General features: G+C 38.9%; 2 protein-coding genes across 3 annotated transcripts; one reads left to right on the top strand and one right to left on the bottom strand.

Moving 5' to 3' along the window:
* The first annotated feature begins 8906 nt into the window (after positions 1 to 8906).
* Positions 8907 to 9860, top strand: LOC122966966 (psychosine receptor-like). The gene has a single exon (XM_044331311.1). The coding sequence runs from the start codon at positions 8907 to 8909 to the stop codon at positions 9858 to 9860; it is 954 nt and encodes a 317-aa protein (XP_044187246.1).
* A 100-nt stretch (positions 9861 to 9960) lies between these two features.
* LOC122966636 (zinc-binding protein A33) lies at positions 9961 to 15101 on the bottom strand. Of its 2 annotated transcripts, XM_044330891.1 has the most exons (7): positions 15026 to 15101; positions 12993 to 13163; positions 12266 to 12361; positions 11937 to 12167; positions 11828 to 11850; positions 11627 to 11745; positions 9961 to 11513 (listed from the first exon to the last, which is right to left on the bottom strand). In XM_044330891.1, the coding sequence occupies exons 1-7, from the start codon at positions 15086 to 15088 to the stop codon at positions 10975 to 10977; spliced, it is 1242 nt and encodes a 413-aa protein (XP_044186826.1). In that variant the 5' UTR covers positions 15089 to 15101; the 3' UTR covers positions 9961 to 10974. The 2 variants fall into 2 exon arrangements, with proteins under 2 accessions (XP_044186826.1, XP_044186825.1); XM_044330890.1 differs by lacking the exon at positions 15026 to 15101 and having other exon boundaries at positions 12993 to 15013.
* Positions 15102 to 15188: the final 87 nt, after the last annotated feature.

Below are 15188 nucleotides of genomic sequence, written 5' to 3' on the forward strand. Positions count from 1 at the left end.
CACATAAGGTTTGAAGAAGAGCAGAAGAATTATGACCAAAAAATGGCATAAAAAAACCCAGGTCCAAGCATTCAAAGTAGGTTTGAAAAATAAAAGGCCTTTATTTCAGTTGGCTAGAGTCATTAAAAAACACACCAACGGGTGTCAGCTTGCACCTTCTTCAGGTTCTTCCATGAACACAGGTGGTTTAAGGGACACCAGCAGCGCTCCTGTTACTTCTCTCTTTTACATAAGGTTCGAGTTCAGCTCTTGTCTTCTTTAAAATAAACTCACTTCCTTCTCTTTATAACAGTCTCACTTATTAATAGGCTTTATGAGATAAAATAAGCAGTTAACCAAATTAAGTTATTAATCAAGTTAACCAAGCAGTTCACCTGTTTGACTTTGGAAAGAGGAAGTACCTGAGCCACAGTGATGGCATGAGGAAAATAGTGTGTTGGGGCAACACGTAATGGAACAACATACATACATTTCCAAACCAGTCAACTTGAGGCAACATACAACAGCCGATCTCTGCATGTCTCCATTCAGGCATTCGTGTGCACTCCTGTGAGTGTTCTCCGGCCAGATCTCCATCAGCAGTAATGGCAGGGTGTTCAAAGACAAGCTGATAGATGTACAGTCATGCTGAAAGGCTATCTGCTCTGTTGTCACCCTGCATCCGCCGACAGGCAGCTGGCCAGAGAATGATTCCCCTCGGGGAGGCCACTACAGAGACCAGAGTGGGCAGTATCCACTATCAGACCTCACTGCTCCCTCCACTGGGTCAAGTGAAACTACAGCACCCTCTCTGAAAGCAGGCTGGGTTCATGGCACCTGGGAGAGCTTTTGTTAAGGATGGATCACAATTATTTAATAGTATCTTTCAATTTTGCACGTACGCATGAGGTAATTGTGCTAAAATGCTTCTATGTAAAATGTTAAAACTAGAATGAAGAAAAGCATTACTTAAAGGTTGACAATGATGCATTTTTCTGTTTATCTAACAGGTTTTGAAATTGTTTCATAACTCCAAGGACTGACCTTTTTCCACTCAGAGAGGAGCTTTTAATTTCTATAATTTAAACTTTTTTTAAACCTATTTTGTTAGCGTTTGCTGCCATGCATCAACTATAATCTATTCTTTAAACCTATTCTTACCCAACCATGGCTACACAAGAAAGTCTTCCTCACTGACAGGGCAGCTCAAAAAGTGTGTATAATTATTCTGAGAACAGCGGCAGCTGTTTATTCCTTTGGACTATGGAGATACAATAGAGCCCAGCAGCTCATGTCACAAAGTTGGACCATGTCCCTGAGTGTAAAAATAGCCATTTGGCAGACGGTGTTATCTCTCTATTCACACAACTACTGACCAACAAAGACATTACTCTTTTACTCCCCCCACTTCACTCCTTCACGTCGTAAACTCAAAGCCATGCCAACTCTCACGTACATCTAGTTTGCCATTTTGCCCAAAAATTACTGTGAGAGAGGATCCAAAGCAGAGTCAGATTCAGTCAGAGAGTTGAATAGCGATAAAATGGTTTATTAGTGTCCAGTAAATACTTCAAACAGACAAAAGAGCAGCCCAGGGGGATTTCCCCATCTCTCATGTTCATTAAAGAATGCTTTCTGGCAGCATTGGAGATATTTTGAAATGTATTCAATGATTCAATTTTTTTTTTTAAATGTCTATGGTTTGGCAATGTCGAGCTAGAGTTAACATCGATTTAGAAACCATAATTCATACGGGGTAAGCTTTGTTGTGTATTCATAAAGCTCCCATGATTGAATAATTCAGTCTACCTAATACATCTCACAGTCCATTTCAGACATCCCAATGTAAGCAGCTAAGGAAGTGCCTTTGCTAACAAATTATTTAGCAAAACATTAGGAAGCTTATGTACTTTCGAAAATATGAAACATTAACAGCCAGACACAGTTTAAAAGTGCATTTAGTCCTTTAATATGCGCCAATGTGGGATGTATCTGATACTGTTGTATTCATGTTGGTTTGTACAATATTGATATTTATTGAAGCTCTTCTGTTCAAAAAGCTCAAACATTCAACAGCAAGAGTATGTGAGGTTTCTGCTTCCAAAATGTGTTGTAGTGGTTTGATGGAAACTAAAACAAATAATTTATTCATTCAAAAATGAAGTTTAAGAACTGTACATGATATTTTAAAATGAATAATACTTGTTTTCTATTTCCACTCATTTATTCAGCAGTGTTACCAACAGTTTTTGTTCTGTACACAGCTGAAAAGTACATTAATACTATGAAAACACGTCAAGAGTTTCAGATTTCAGTGCATGCTGGAACTCTTCAATCCCACATTGGTGTAAATTTAAGAATTGACTGATGGGAGTTGGAGTGGTTTATAACATATTAGAGTCTAGACAAAAAGCAGTTCATAAAAATAGATACACATGACATCTCATGTCAACATTCTGGAAGATTTCTGAGTCTCAAATGGATGAGCAAAGTAGTTTTTGTGAGAGGTAACCACTCCTACCATGTTGTGCCGCTTAAATGCTGACAATAAAACAATTCTGCAAACAGTTGCAAACGGCTATTGTGTATCCAGTCATCACAGGAAACTGAAAACAATCAGATGCTCAGTTAGCGGTAAATGTTCTTTGTCAGCATGATTTTTGTTTAATTTTGCTCCAAATTACATTATCCAACAGCTATATTATCCAACATCAAAATAGCTTTGGAAATGATTCCAGAAGTACTGTGTTGACTCAAATTATGAACATTAAGTCTCTTATTCTAACTGGCAATTGACCTGAAATTCCCCCACTTGCCATAACACAGTGTGGCTTAACTGAGACACTGCTTAACCTAACTCCTGTGTAAATGGAATTACTGAGAATTTAATTATGTGTGAAAAGTGGAAAGAGCAGATAAAGGCGCAAACAAATACAATAATGAACTGATTGTCCTTCAGAAATGTTATTACTGACAAAGAAGATGTATGCATGGAGTACAATAAAATCCCCATTTCAATACCTGTTTGACAACAGTTTGATACCACACAGCTCTGACTTAATGCTGCACTTGATTAAGATATTTGAACAATTCTACTCTCCCACATCAATTTTATGTTGTAAAACATTGTTGTGGTCCCTGAATTCTCCAAAGCAACTGAGCGCTACTGACAGTAAAGCAGTAAATCATCTCTAAATAGATCTCACGTTCTATTTCTTAAAACAAAAATGTGCATGTCCATATTGATCTGACACGCATCAGCTAATTGGATTCAGGTTTGATAAACCACAAAGCACCTGTTATCATGAGACACTGAGACAAATTTAGCAGCTTATATTGTCTTGTAGCTCCTCACACATTTAATAAACTGAAAAATGCTTAATCACATCTTGTTGTTTGATTCCATAATTAACTCCATTAAGAAATGATTGCAAAATGAAACTCTGGGTTGTTTGTTTGTTGGTTAGCCGCCCCTTGACTAAGGGGCCATAATTATGGTGATTACTGCATATTTAGAGTGGCATAATTGTAATAATGGGTGGAAAGCTGGTGGGCTGCCCATTCTTCCTATTTTGGCTACAGGCCATTCAGTTAGTTCCACTGTATACGTCCATGTCAAAATCCCATTAAAAGGAGTCAGCTCAGTAGCTGCTCACCCTGCACAAATGTCCTTTCATCCAGTGGAGCTCAGCGCATGCAGTTAATGCTGACATTTATATTTGTACAGGAATGGAAACAAAAGCGACACTTTGCCACAATTTTCTGCAAATAAATAATAATGGCATTTCCTGCAGCCTTGACGGTCATGCTGTTTGATCAAATATCATGCACAAAACATCAGTCAAACTTTAGAGCTCTAATTGCTCCCCAGGGATTAATTCTTCTTCATTAACAGAATTTATTTAAAAAGAGGCGTTGACCTGTCTCCTGTGCTTTTCTATCTCTGTCTCTGTCACGCTCTCTATGCTTCTGTTTTGCACTTTCATGCGTCTGAGGCAGCAGGGTTTTTGATTGATGGCGGTTTCTCCAGGGTGTGTGCTTTTGCTTAAGAGTTTCAGTCCTGTTTCTTATTCCAACTCTCTCTGAGAGAGATGACGCACGAAGGTTTCTGTTACAGCCAATTTAATGTCTCACAAACATCACAGCGAACAGACAGAAAAAAGGTTTAAAAAACAGAATAGTTGTGTAATAGTGTTTTCCACCTTTCTGTTATTCAATCATTGGATTCTTTTTCACGTTTAAACATATGATTTCAATAAACACTGGAAAAAAGAGAATAGCTCCATGAATGAGCCACATATTGTACAATGGAAATATTTTTTATCTTTTCAGGTTGGATTCACTGCCACAATATTCCAAAAACATATAAAATCCATGTCTCTACAAAAAAAAATGCCATGGCTGTGCAGGTCCTAAAACAATTATTTACCATAATATATAGTGTTTCCAGGTGTTTGTACAACAAATGCTGTTACACTGTGTACTCTGCCCTGCTCTCATGTTTGTGTGTTTATCTACTGTATGTGTTAGTGTGGGAGTCAGAGTGGGTGGGAGCATTGCAGAGTGATAAAGGGATGGAAGTCACCTGTCTCACTTCTTTCATCCTGAGAGACTGGAGGCAGAACTCTGCTGAATATCTGAAATGCCTGCACTGTGAAAAATGTATTGAATGCTAACAATGTAAACACAAGATATTTTCACTTTTTTTGACCTATTATGTGCTTTCAATTTTTAGAATACCGATGATTCATTGACACACACACACAGCCTTCGAGAGACATTTGCAAGCATGTTTAATTGCATCACTGGTGTTATCATTATATGTTGTTGTTTTTTATGTCTTAGCTAAAGTTTTCAATATGTGGATTTCCAGTGTGTGCTTAGGGTTTCTGCACAGTGTCAATAAGGACTCAAACTCTAATTTTGGTTTTGGTTTTGGCATCTCAAAAGACCTCAGCAAAATGTGTGTGAATGCCTGATCTTGAATGGTAACACATACGGCTCGTTGCCTTCTCCAACAGCGCGCCTCTGCTGACATGAATACATTTGAGACAGGAAATAAGAGAAAAAGGGAGAGATTTCCTAACAGTACAATTTTACAATGTGTTTATGTAAGACATGACTCAACTCTCTTACAATTATGTGAATCATTGAAGCAGCCCAGGATATTTCCTGTGTTCCAGTGCCTTTTTATATAAATAGATTTTTCTTGATTTAACATCAAATTGAAGTAGAAATGTCCAAGATTAGATTGTGCAAGTTTTGGGTGTTTTGTCGTATATTCTTGATTCCACATGAACACACTTTACTTCAAACTGTGTTAGTCGTTGTATGTTCTTCCTTTCTCTGGCACCACTAGCACTGTTTTTTGTGCCAGACGATCATCTTGAATCGACATTTTCAATTGAAAAAACAGAAGTAGAAACAAACACAGTAAGCAGATGAATAGTTTTGGGGTTTTTTTTGAAAGAAATGATAAAGGGATTGTACAAAATAGCAGAGCCCAGAAAGTATTACCGTAATATACTTGAATGTCCTGAAGTACCTGTAGCAGTCACTGCTAAGAACTAAAAGTACAATCCAAAATGACATGCACACTTTGAGATGTTTCATCTGGTTGGCAGTACATCGCGGAATTTGAAAAAAAGATGTTTATTGAATAGAAAGGAGAAAGTAGACCTGAGGGAATTTAATACAATATAAATATTTGTAGTGTTTATATGTCTGCAAAAGCTGCAAATTCTTCTAGTGAGACTCTTCTGTCCTCTTCAAGTATCTAGTATGAAATGCAGACTGCTACTGCCCCCATAGACCAAACTGCAGTAAAGCAAAGCAGTATTTGTTCTTTGAGTCCGTTTGCCTCTCCCTCTCTCTCTCTCTCTCTCTCTCTCTCTCTCTCTCTCTCTCTCTCTCTCTCTCTCCCTCTCTCTCTCTCTGGTAATTTACACATCAATAAGACAATGGATCAATGTGGATTTTGTCTTTGTGTTCACAGGAGAACAGAACATTGGGTTCAACACACCCAAGCAGTGGCTCAAATGCAATTAACCACCCAGTGAAGCAATCAGTCCCAATACACTGTGACACATACTCACACATGGGCGTTACACACTTACAAACGGTGTCTTTTTCCCCCTGCTGTTATTAAGTGATGACTACTTCAGAGAGAGTCTTCACCACCTGTACTCATGCATTGTAATTTTGTTTAGATGCATATGAGAGGCAGAGCATGTATGCATTTGTTTCACTTAACAGCGTTGAAAATGCACCGTAACAAAACAAGCTTAGACAGCATTGACATTTGCTCCAAGGCTGTTGATATTGTTCTTGTGCACCTGTGCTCAGAGTCTCCAGTACCAGAAAGAGAGGATGAAGGGCTGAGTGGGGATGACTAATATGGCTCCAGGAAACCCACTGCATCACCAGACCAGTCCCACAAAGCCCCCTGAATCCACATATCCAGCCCAGACTAGCAACCCAGGAGAGTGACAGAGTGGCAAACACATCTGTAACCACTGGCACAATTCAATACCACATCTTCAGTATCAGATCCCTAAACATGTCTATTTTTTCAATACACTGCCACTGAGAACACGTGGAGGCATCTTAATAAAGAGGTTTTGATTGGAAGAGTTCCTCAAGCTATCAAAAACTCCAGAGGGTCCTCCCCTCCTGGTCAGCGTCAGATCTACGACACTTCAGAGAACTTATAAATATATCCCGAATGAATCCCACAAACAGATACACACTTAATACACTGCACAGAAGAATATTCCACTCTGGTGAGTAAGAACAATCTGAACTTTTACAAAGCTCCAGTAGGTCAATGACATTTTGTAAATTGGTTGCAAAGTTTAATCTCTTTTCCAAGCGTTTCAATCAATGTGTGTCCCTAAATAAGTAAATAATATATGCCTGTTGAATTCTAGTTATCATCATTATGTTATCTTCATATATTGTTAGTTGGACCAGTTTGATATTATTTCCTGTAATTAATACAATTAATTTGTCTACAGATCAGCCTACAGTAGTAACATACTAAAGGGGTTAACTCCATTTTGCAAAATAAATAAATAACCAGATGAATTGAGATTTATCGGTTTCCCCTCATCATCTTACATCCCCCACAACTTCAACATTATGATGTGACTTGAAACATTTTAGACTCTTAATTGATAGATTTAATTTCTTCCTGCCTGAAATTACTATGTTCAGCAGCAAAATAAAGTATTTAAGCTGTAAAAGTGTTTTCCATTTGAAATCTTATGTAAGAATATATGTAATTTAAGTTCAAATATAGATATACTGAAACTCTTTTTTATTATAAATCAGACTGATCAGTGATTTAAAGCACATCAAATGCAAATAAAACATAATTTATAGGACAAAAAAGTATAACTAACGAATAAATGTTTCTCTATGTATACTCAATGATCACAATTACAGATGGGAACATAAATGTTACAAATTAGTTACAAATACTTTCCACCTTTTAATGAAACATACTTTTAAACTTGTAACAAAACATACAAAACATCACGTAAGTTGAGTCAAGTCCCTTTTTGTCCAAGTCTAAACTTAGCTTTGAAATTTTACATGTAACAGTTCATTTTACAGTAAACAGTTCATTATATTGTAGGGTATTCAGCACTTAATTAAATGCTCCAAAATAATATTTAATATTCTGTTTTGTTTATTTCATTTTCAGTAGATATGCCTGCAGAAAAAACACAATTGAATAAGTCTGCCATCTCCAGGGACGAGCATCTTAGGCAAAGAGCTTCACTCCTCTGTCAGTGTGATTAGTCCCACAGGAGTGTGTTTGGCCTGAGGTAGAGCCGACACAAGAGGGAGGCAAGAAACACAATCCGCTGAGGGAACAAGAGAGAGAAAGGTCCATGTTAAACCAGAATAGGCCCCTTGATGGCTGTGCAAAGAACAATCACTGCCTCTGGCTCCAAAAGTCCATTTAGTGGAGGGACCTCAGGTGTACTGCATGTGAAGACGCTCACGTTTTCAATGAGGTTGTGCAAATCAGCCTGACTCAGAGCCGCTGCAAATAGTCCCAGAGTCCAGAACAAAACCTGACATTAAGCGCCTAACATTAGAAATACTGAAGAACTTAAAAAAAAAAAAAGCTTCCATTTGTCGTCTTCCTATGGGGACCAAAGATGGAGACACAGAGCTCAAGGCCCAGGACCTAATGATAATGGCTGTGGTCGTGGTTTTACTTCATGTCTGACTCCAGTTATTATGCCATCAATCCAGCCATTATTAAATTCATTTTCCAGGTTATCCTCCTTTTCTGGTTAGAAATTAGCTTTAGGAATTGCTAAATGTCAGAAACAGGCTTTTAAGAGCTGCAGGAAATGACCAAATTTCCACTGCCCTTCCCAACAATAGTCTTAAACAATGGTCTACGTGCAGAATACTTTGCCATTTTAATTTGGGAATAGCTGCCCTTTTATTCTGCTGTGAAAGGGTTGTGCTTTTATCATGACTCCCTTAAGTATGTTAGATGTCCCTTCATACAGAGCCATGGTTCCCTCGAGGAGCACTTTTTATAACAAGACAATAACAAGATAACAGCCTGAGGAGAAGCCCTGACAGTGTTTGTAACGTGTTTTTGCTCTCTGGAAACTGTCTTGCTTAACTCCGCAGCTAGTTTAAATCTACTGAGACTAAACTTCTCAGCAGATTAGAAACAAGGATTCTAATGAGCAACAGTATATTTGACTGTATTATCAGTTCTGAGCTAGAAAACAAGATTAAGTATTAAGCCTCTTGAGAAACACATGACTTTAATAGGAGACTGTATCATTTGCTATTGATTGAGTGAGTGCTGACTGAAGATGCTAAACCCTGATCATCACTATATATTCTTACTCTTCTCCCATCAGAGTCCTGGTTTTTGCAGAACTAGAAAGATGGAGAAAAATGTATCCTCACCACTCAACTCAACCTTTCACCCAACTCAACTCCCTCTCAATACCACCGCTGACATCAATGCCACAATAAAACCCTTCAGTGTGTTTGATGGGTGCGATCATCAAGTAGAGGGCATTCTCTTTGACCTGACCCTGCAGTCCATCAATGTAATCGTGGGAATCCCTGCCAATGTACTTGTCATTGCGATCCTCATCCATAATCGCAAAGAACCCTCCACTTCAGACATATATTTGGGCTTCCTGGCCTTCATGGATATCTACTTCAGTGTCATGACCCCCATCATCTTCCTTAACCTTTACTACTGGCAGAGCAAGGAGGTGTGGTCCGCCGCTAAGTTCTCCTACGGTGTGAAAGACACCAGTGGTCCGCTGTTTTTCTCCTGTATCTGCCTGGATCGCTTCATGGCTGTGCTCTTTCCTATTTCATTCGGGCAATTTAAACACATCAAGTACAGGTTAAGTCTCACAGTGCTGGTTCTCTGCCTCACCTTTGCCTACTCCAGTGCTAAATGTGTGGGAGGCCTGCCCAACTTTGAGAAGGTGTTCACAGGTGAGATCCTGGCAACATTTGCCTGGATGGTTGTGTGTAACATAAGCATCCTGTGGACCCTGAAGAAGTCCCGTGGTGCAGGGAAAGACGAGATGCACCCCATGAAGAAGAAGGCCTTCAAGATAGTGCTCTCCATCCTTTGTATTATCGTGTTTAACTACCTGCCACCTGTAGCAATGTTCCCCTTTGAGGACTACTACTCCCCAGATGTGTTTCGCTGCTACGTGCAGCCCGTTGGCTTCGCATTCATCAACATCAGCAGCACCATCCAGCCACTTGTCTACCTGTCTCGCCTGGAGAAGGTGCTTTTCTTCTCTGACACCTGTGTCAAGAAGTGTTGCACCTGTGTCACTGCAGAGAACAACAAAACCCCACCTGCGTAGGGTTCAGAAGATATAATAAACATATTGAACCTCATGGATGTTGAGTCCACTTGTCTCCAGAGAAGAGCTGTGAGAGTAAGAACTGGACACTAAATCCAACTGTGGTATTTTTATTTATTTCCCTTTATTTATTTATCTTCCAAATGTATGTTTTTATGGAATAGATGTTTATGCAGAGTAAGGGAGAGCAATCTTGAAAATAACATAAACGTGTTTAGATGAAAATGTTTCTATCTTACATTCATGGATTAGTCTTCACAACAAGTACACAAGTGGAAAAAAATCAAGAATTAATTTCCTGTTTTGATTAACTGATAATGAATTGATTATATTCTAGACAATGATTTTCTCCTACCCCCATGAGATACATGTGTTCAAAGAAATGACGTCCTTTAAAATATTTGTTTGACTTTGGCGCCATCATGTGTACAAAAGAGAGAAATAAAAAGTACCATGTAACCCCTCCACAATAGGCAACCTTTTGATCCACTGAATTTTCTTCATTTGACAAATTAAACATTACTTTATGAAACTGTCATTTAATTACAAAGTAAAGTCGCCTTCACTGTCCAAATTTACACAATAAGCAACGTTTTCTAACAAAAAAAGAAACCTCTCTTTTCTATATGTGTATTTCTTAAGGTGCATGGTGCTGGGTAGGCCTCCATCCCAGTCCAACATAATATGGATGTCATCAACAGTAAAATCAAACACCTTCACAGCAGTATAATTTATACAGGTGTAAGTCAAATGCAGGCAGTGCAATAGAACACAAAGAAAGGTCTTGCAGCAGACCGAACATCAGCTCTAGAATAACCTAAACCTAAAATGAAATAACCAAAAACTTCTTCATAGTTATTTAAACATTTAAATCAAATGCAAATGTCCTCTTCTCTCAGAGAGCAATGCATATTTAGCTACTTATTTTCATATATATTTAGATACAGCTTGTTTTAACAGTAAGAAGATGCCAAATTCAGCAATAAAAAAGAGGTGACAAAAACATACAAGATGTTTTTGAAGCAGCAAAATGACTTGGATGAAGAGTACTTTCATCCATCAAAACAGGATTGAGATTAACTTTTTTTACATAATTAATAAATCACTCAAACACTTATTGACGCAACATTGTGACAAGTACCTTCTCTGGCAGTATTCTCAATGGATGACTGCTCTGTGTATAAAAGTAAGGTAGTAACGTTTCTCTGAACGTGTCTGTGAATGCATAAATGAGTGTGTCATCAGCAGAGTCAACAAAAGACACAGTCCCTTTGTTGTAATCCAGTTGCACTTTGACTTGTTGGGGGGTTCTTGAAACAGTCAGTGGGGTGGGTGGAGAGGTCATTGCCCTGAACTCTCCGTCCCGGAAACACAAAGTCCAGAAGCCGTTCTCAGGCCGAGCAGAGATCTCACAATTCCTAGGTACAGAGGAAGAGGCCACGCCCAGGAGCCAGTCCTGATTGCTTCCTGTTTCCACGACCCAGTGGTGACTTCCTGAGCCTAGTGTTGTCATGCCTACCACTTCAGCACTCATGTGGAAGCGCTCTGGGTTGTCCGGGCAACAACTCGGCTCCTTTGAGTAGTGGAGGGAAGTCAGATCGTCTGACAGGATGAGGCAGGGGTGTGCTGTGTTTGGGTCCAAAGTCACAGGACCTAAAATACAGGAAATTAGCCAAAGAGAAAGATTTATATGTCACACACAGTTTCGTTTACTCTTCCAGCGTATGAACATGAGGAAAATTACAAATAAGCCTATGTCGACTCACTATAATCAATGTGATCCAGCATTTTCTCCCAGATTCTATGCTTGAGGTTGCTGAGATGCTTAGTCACATCAATCAGTAACCCGGACATGATGTCTGAATTCAGCGATGTGCTTTGGCTTCTGTGAACACAACAGATACCCTCCACTCAGAATATGTCACAGTCAATACAAAAAAGTGTGCAAATCCATCATTTTAACATACCTGTCCTGAGTAGCTTTAAAATTCTAGAAAATATAAAAAAAACTCAGTCAAATGTGGATATTTTTTGGAAATGTTTATTTAAAAAATGATAAAACTGGACTGTACAGACCTTCAACAAGACCATGTCATCTTCTTTCAGCTCCTCCTGTATGACTGCAATGGTCTCTGTGAGGGACAGCACCTCTGCTGAAAGTTCTTTAAACTTATCCTTCATTCCTGCGATCTTCTCTTCTTCTTCTTTCTTCACAGCTGCCAATCTGGCTGATTCTTCATGGTAGAGGACTTGATGGAGCTGCTCAAACTGGCTCTTAATCAGTCTCTGTGTTTCCAGCGTCTGACTCTGAAGGAGATTATTGCAAATATTGGTTTATTTGAGCTTTTTTTTTTATTCATAATCTAATATGTAAGATCTGTCATCTCATACCGGGTTATCTTTACCTTAATGTGATTGAACATATCTGTAGAGCTCCTGTGAATTCTTTTGAGGCAGTTCAGTTTATCTTGCAAGGTCTTGAGGGATAAAGCAAGTTCATCCTGGAAATAAAGGACATCAGCAATAAACAGCAGAAATCTGATATCTTAATGGAATGATGTTTCAGTAGTTTGAGTATTTGGAATATTTTAGGCCTGGATTCATCACTGAAAGATAACATTAGGACTGGGCAATATATCGATATTATATCGATATTGTGTTATGAGACTACATCGTCTTAGATAATGGATATTGAAATATCATGACATGGCAGAAGTGTTGTCTTTTCCTGGTTTTAAAGGCTGCATTACAGTAAAGTGATGTCATTTTATGAACTTACCAGACTGTTCTAGTTGTTTAAATATATACCTTCACCCATTTAGTCATTATATCCACATTACTGATGATGATTGATCAAAAATCTCATTGTGTAAATATTCTGTGAAAGCACCAATAGTCATCCCTACAATATTGTCACAATATCGATATCGAGGTATTTGGTAAAAAAAATATCATGATGTTTGATTTTGTCTGTATTGTTCGGCCCTAGTTAACAGTGTAAACTACATTCAGGACAAACTCGTGGAACAGCATTCTACCTTTAAGTGATTAGGTTGAAATAACAGGAGTCAGTTAATCAAGTTAATGTTACGGTGCAATTGGGAAGTACATTGTTATGTTTATTTCCCTTACCTTGCAGTCCAGCACTGCCTCTTCTAAAGGTGAGCAGTCGTGGGTTTTGTGCAGTTTGGAGGACTGACATACCACACAGATGGGCTGTTTGTCTACGAGACAGAAAAGTTTCAACTTCTCCCCGTGGAGATTACAGTTGTTCTTCTCTTCCACTGAACTCTGCCTCCTGGTCTGCAGAAGAGTTTCACAGACATTTTTCAGTGCCAAATTGGAGGGAGGACTGGACTTGGCGGTTCTTTTCCTGCATACTGGACACTCACGCAAGCCTGTGTCCCAGCAGCGCTTCAGACAGCTCCTACAAAAGCTATGACTACATGACAGCAGAACAGGGTCTGTAAAGATGTCACAGCATACTGGGCATGTAAGATCCTCCTCTGGGAGTGACATGACCACTCCAATAAAGTAACTCCACAGTTCAAAACAGCCTAAGTCCACGGGTTTAAGAACTAAACGATTCCCCTGTCAGCAATAACAACATGATTCAGTACACCTCGTTAAATCTGTCTCTTGAACGGCTTCGAACGCACCAACTGCCTATCTATTGTTCTTGACATGAAGTAACAAATGCTCTTTGCTTTCCTGTGCATGACTTCTGTGGGAGTAACTTGAATCATGAACCGTGAAAAAAACACTGTAGCAGTGCTGGGAAAAAGGAAGTAACGCCCTATTGGCCAGATGTTTAAGAGCTTAAACCTGGTTGGTAACTTGCCTTGTTTGGAATGTAATCATTCAGGATATGAATGTGAATGCTTCAGTGTTAACATCCATGTTGACTCCTCAAGGCTGCGCATTAGCAAACTTTCTAAATATATCAATTCATTGCGTAAGTCACTTTGCAACTGACCTTTTAAAACAGTTGTCGCCCGTGAAAATATGTTTTACTGCTAGTAATTTCATTAATCAGAAAATTTAGTAGAATTGTTGCCCAACCCTCTTGTTGTTTGTTCGCAGTATGTTTTACATCTTTTAGCAGGTGAGGTTTGACCCAAACTGGCTGAACCAGCTCAGAGAAGTCAGAAAAATGTTTACCCCGACAGAATTTTACAACACTAACCAACAAGTCACTTATTAAAACTTAATAGGTGAGTGATTGAGACTTAAAACTGTTAACATACTGTAGATAAGACAGGTTATTTATATAATTTGTCATAGTAGACATTTATTGATGCATTATCTATGTTTATTTATCTACTATCTCTACTATGTCTAATGTGCGTTACATAATTTGTGTTTGTCTTGATTATTTACACAACAACACACAACATTTGTGCCGTAGGTCAATATTTGGAAACCAGAGGAAACCTTTTTCTTCTCTGAAAGAAGACTGCATTTCAAGGCAGTAAAGTAGGAGAATCAGGTGCCAAAACAGTGAGCATTCTGAAAGCCTATACTTTAGTTTAAAGAGAGGAAGCTTTGCATTTATGTGTGTGCATGCAGGGTTTTTAGGTGACATACTTTATATTTTAGGTGTGTGATTCTGAATCGAAAAAAAAAACAAACTTGACAGTGTGCAGTATAGTGTCTGCCTGTCCAGTTCCTCCAATAGTTTTGTATTGTTTGGTTTGTTATATGTCAGTATTTTGCTCTTTCTCCCATTTTAATAATTAAGCTACTGTAATTAAAGGTGGCTAGTAACAGATTAAGTGGGCTAAAGCATACCTTTGATCGGAGGAAATGAACCAGCCAGTTGAATCATACAGTGAATGAAATGCTGGAGACACACCCTACATGGCAGCACACAGCCCTACTTGACATTTTCATCGTACTTTTTGTCCTATTTTACAACATGCAGGCCTCGAGGCACCAAGTGTCAAGCTGATACTTCTTAAAAACATCAAATAGTCAATAGTTGATACATTTTTATGTTACTGCTCTTGTCCTTGTCATAATAATAATAAACTCATGATGCATTCCGGTGGACTACATTGTTACACACAATACTGACCTTGATGCTAAAAAGTGTGTCTCCTTCTGTGTGTGTGTGTGTGTGTGTGTGTGTGTGTGTGTGTGTGGAGGGTGTGGTGTGGGGTCACCCGGTCCATTAGGATGAGGATCTTATTGATGACTGATGCAGCTCTTCGCATCCTATCCGCCATTTCCACGGGTCTTGGTTCCTCCCTCTCTCCTCCGGTCTTTGGTTACCATGGCGATGACGTCAACTTGCACCACCGATCCAGCCCAGTAAAAGCTCTCAGA

Source organism: Thunnus albacares, chromosome 17 (assembly GCF_914725855.1).
Source record: "Thunnus albacares chromosome 17, fThuAlb1.1, whole genome shotgun sequence".
In the NCBI taxonomy this organism is placed as follows: domain Eukaryota; kingdom Metazoa; phylum Chordata; class Actinopteri; order Scombriformes; family Scombridae; genus Thunnus; species Thunnus albacares.

Excerpts from the sequence above, each read along its gene's own strand:
- LOC122966966 (XM_044331311.1), top strand. The coding sequence starts at position 8,907 with ATGGAGAAAAATGTATCCTCACCACTCAACTCAACCTTTCACCCAACT.
- LOC122966636 (XM_044330890.1), bottom strand. The coding sequence starts at position 13,379 with ATGTCACTCCCAGAGGAGGATCTTACATGCCCAGTATGCTGTGACATC. Across the intron at positions 11,851-11,936 it reads ATGACATGGTCTTGTTGAAG|AATTTTAAAGCTACTCAGGA; the intron begins GTCTGTACAGTC and ends TATATTTTCTAG. Across the intron at positions 11,746-11,827 it reads TTTAAAGCTACTCAGGACAG|AAGCCAAAGCACATCGCTGA; the intron begins GTATGTTAAAAT and ends TTGTGTTCACAG.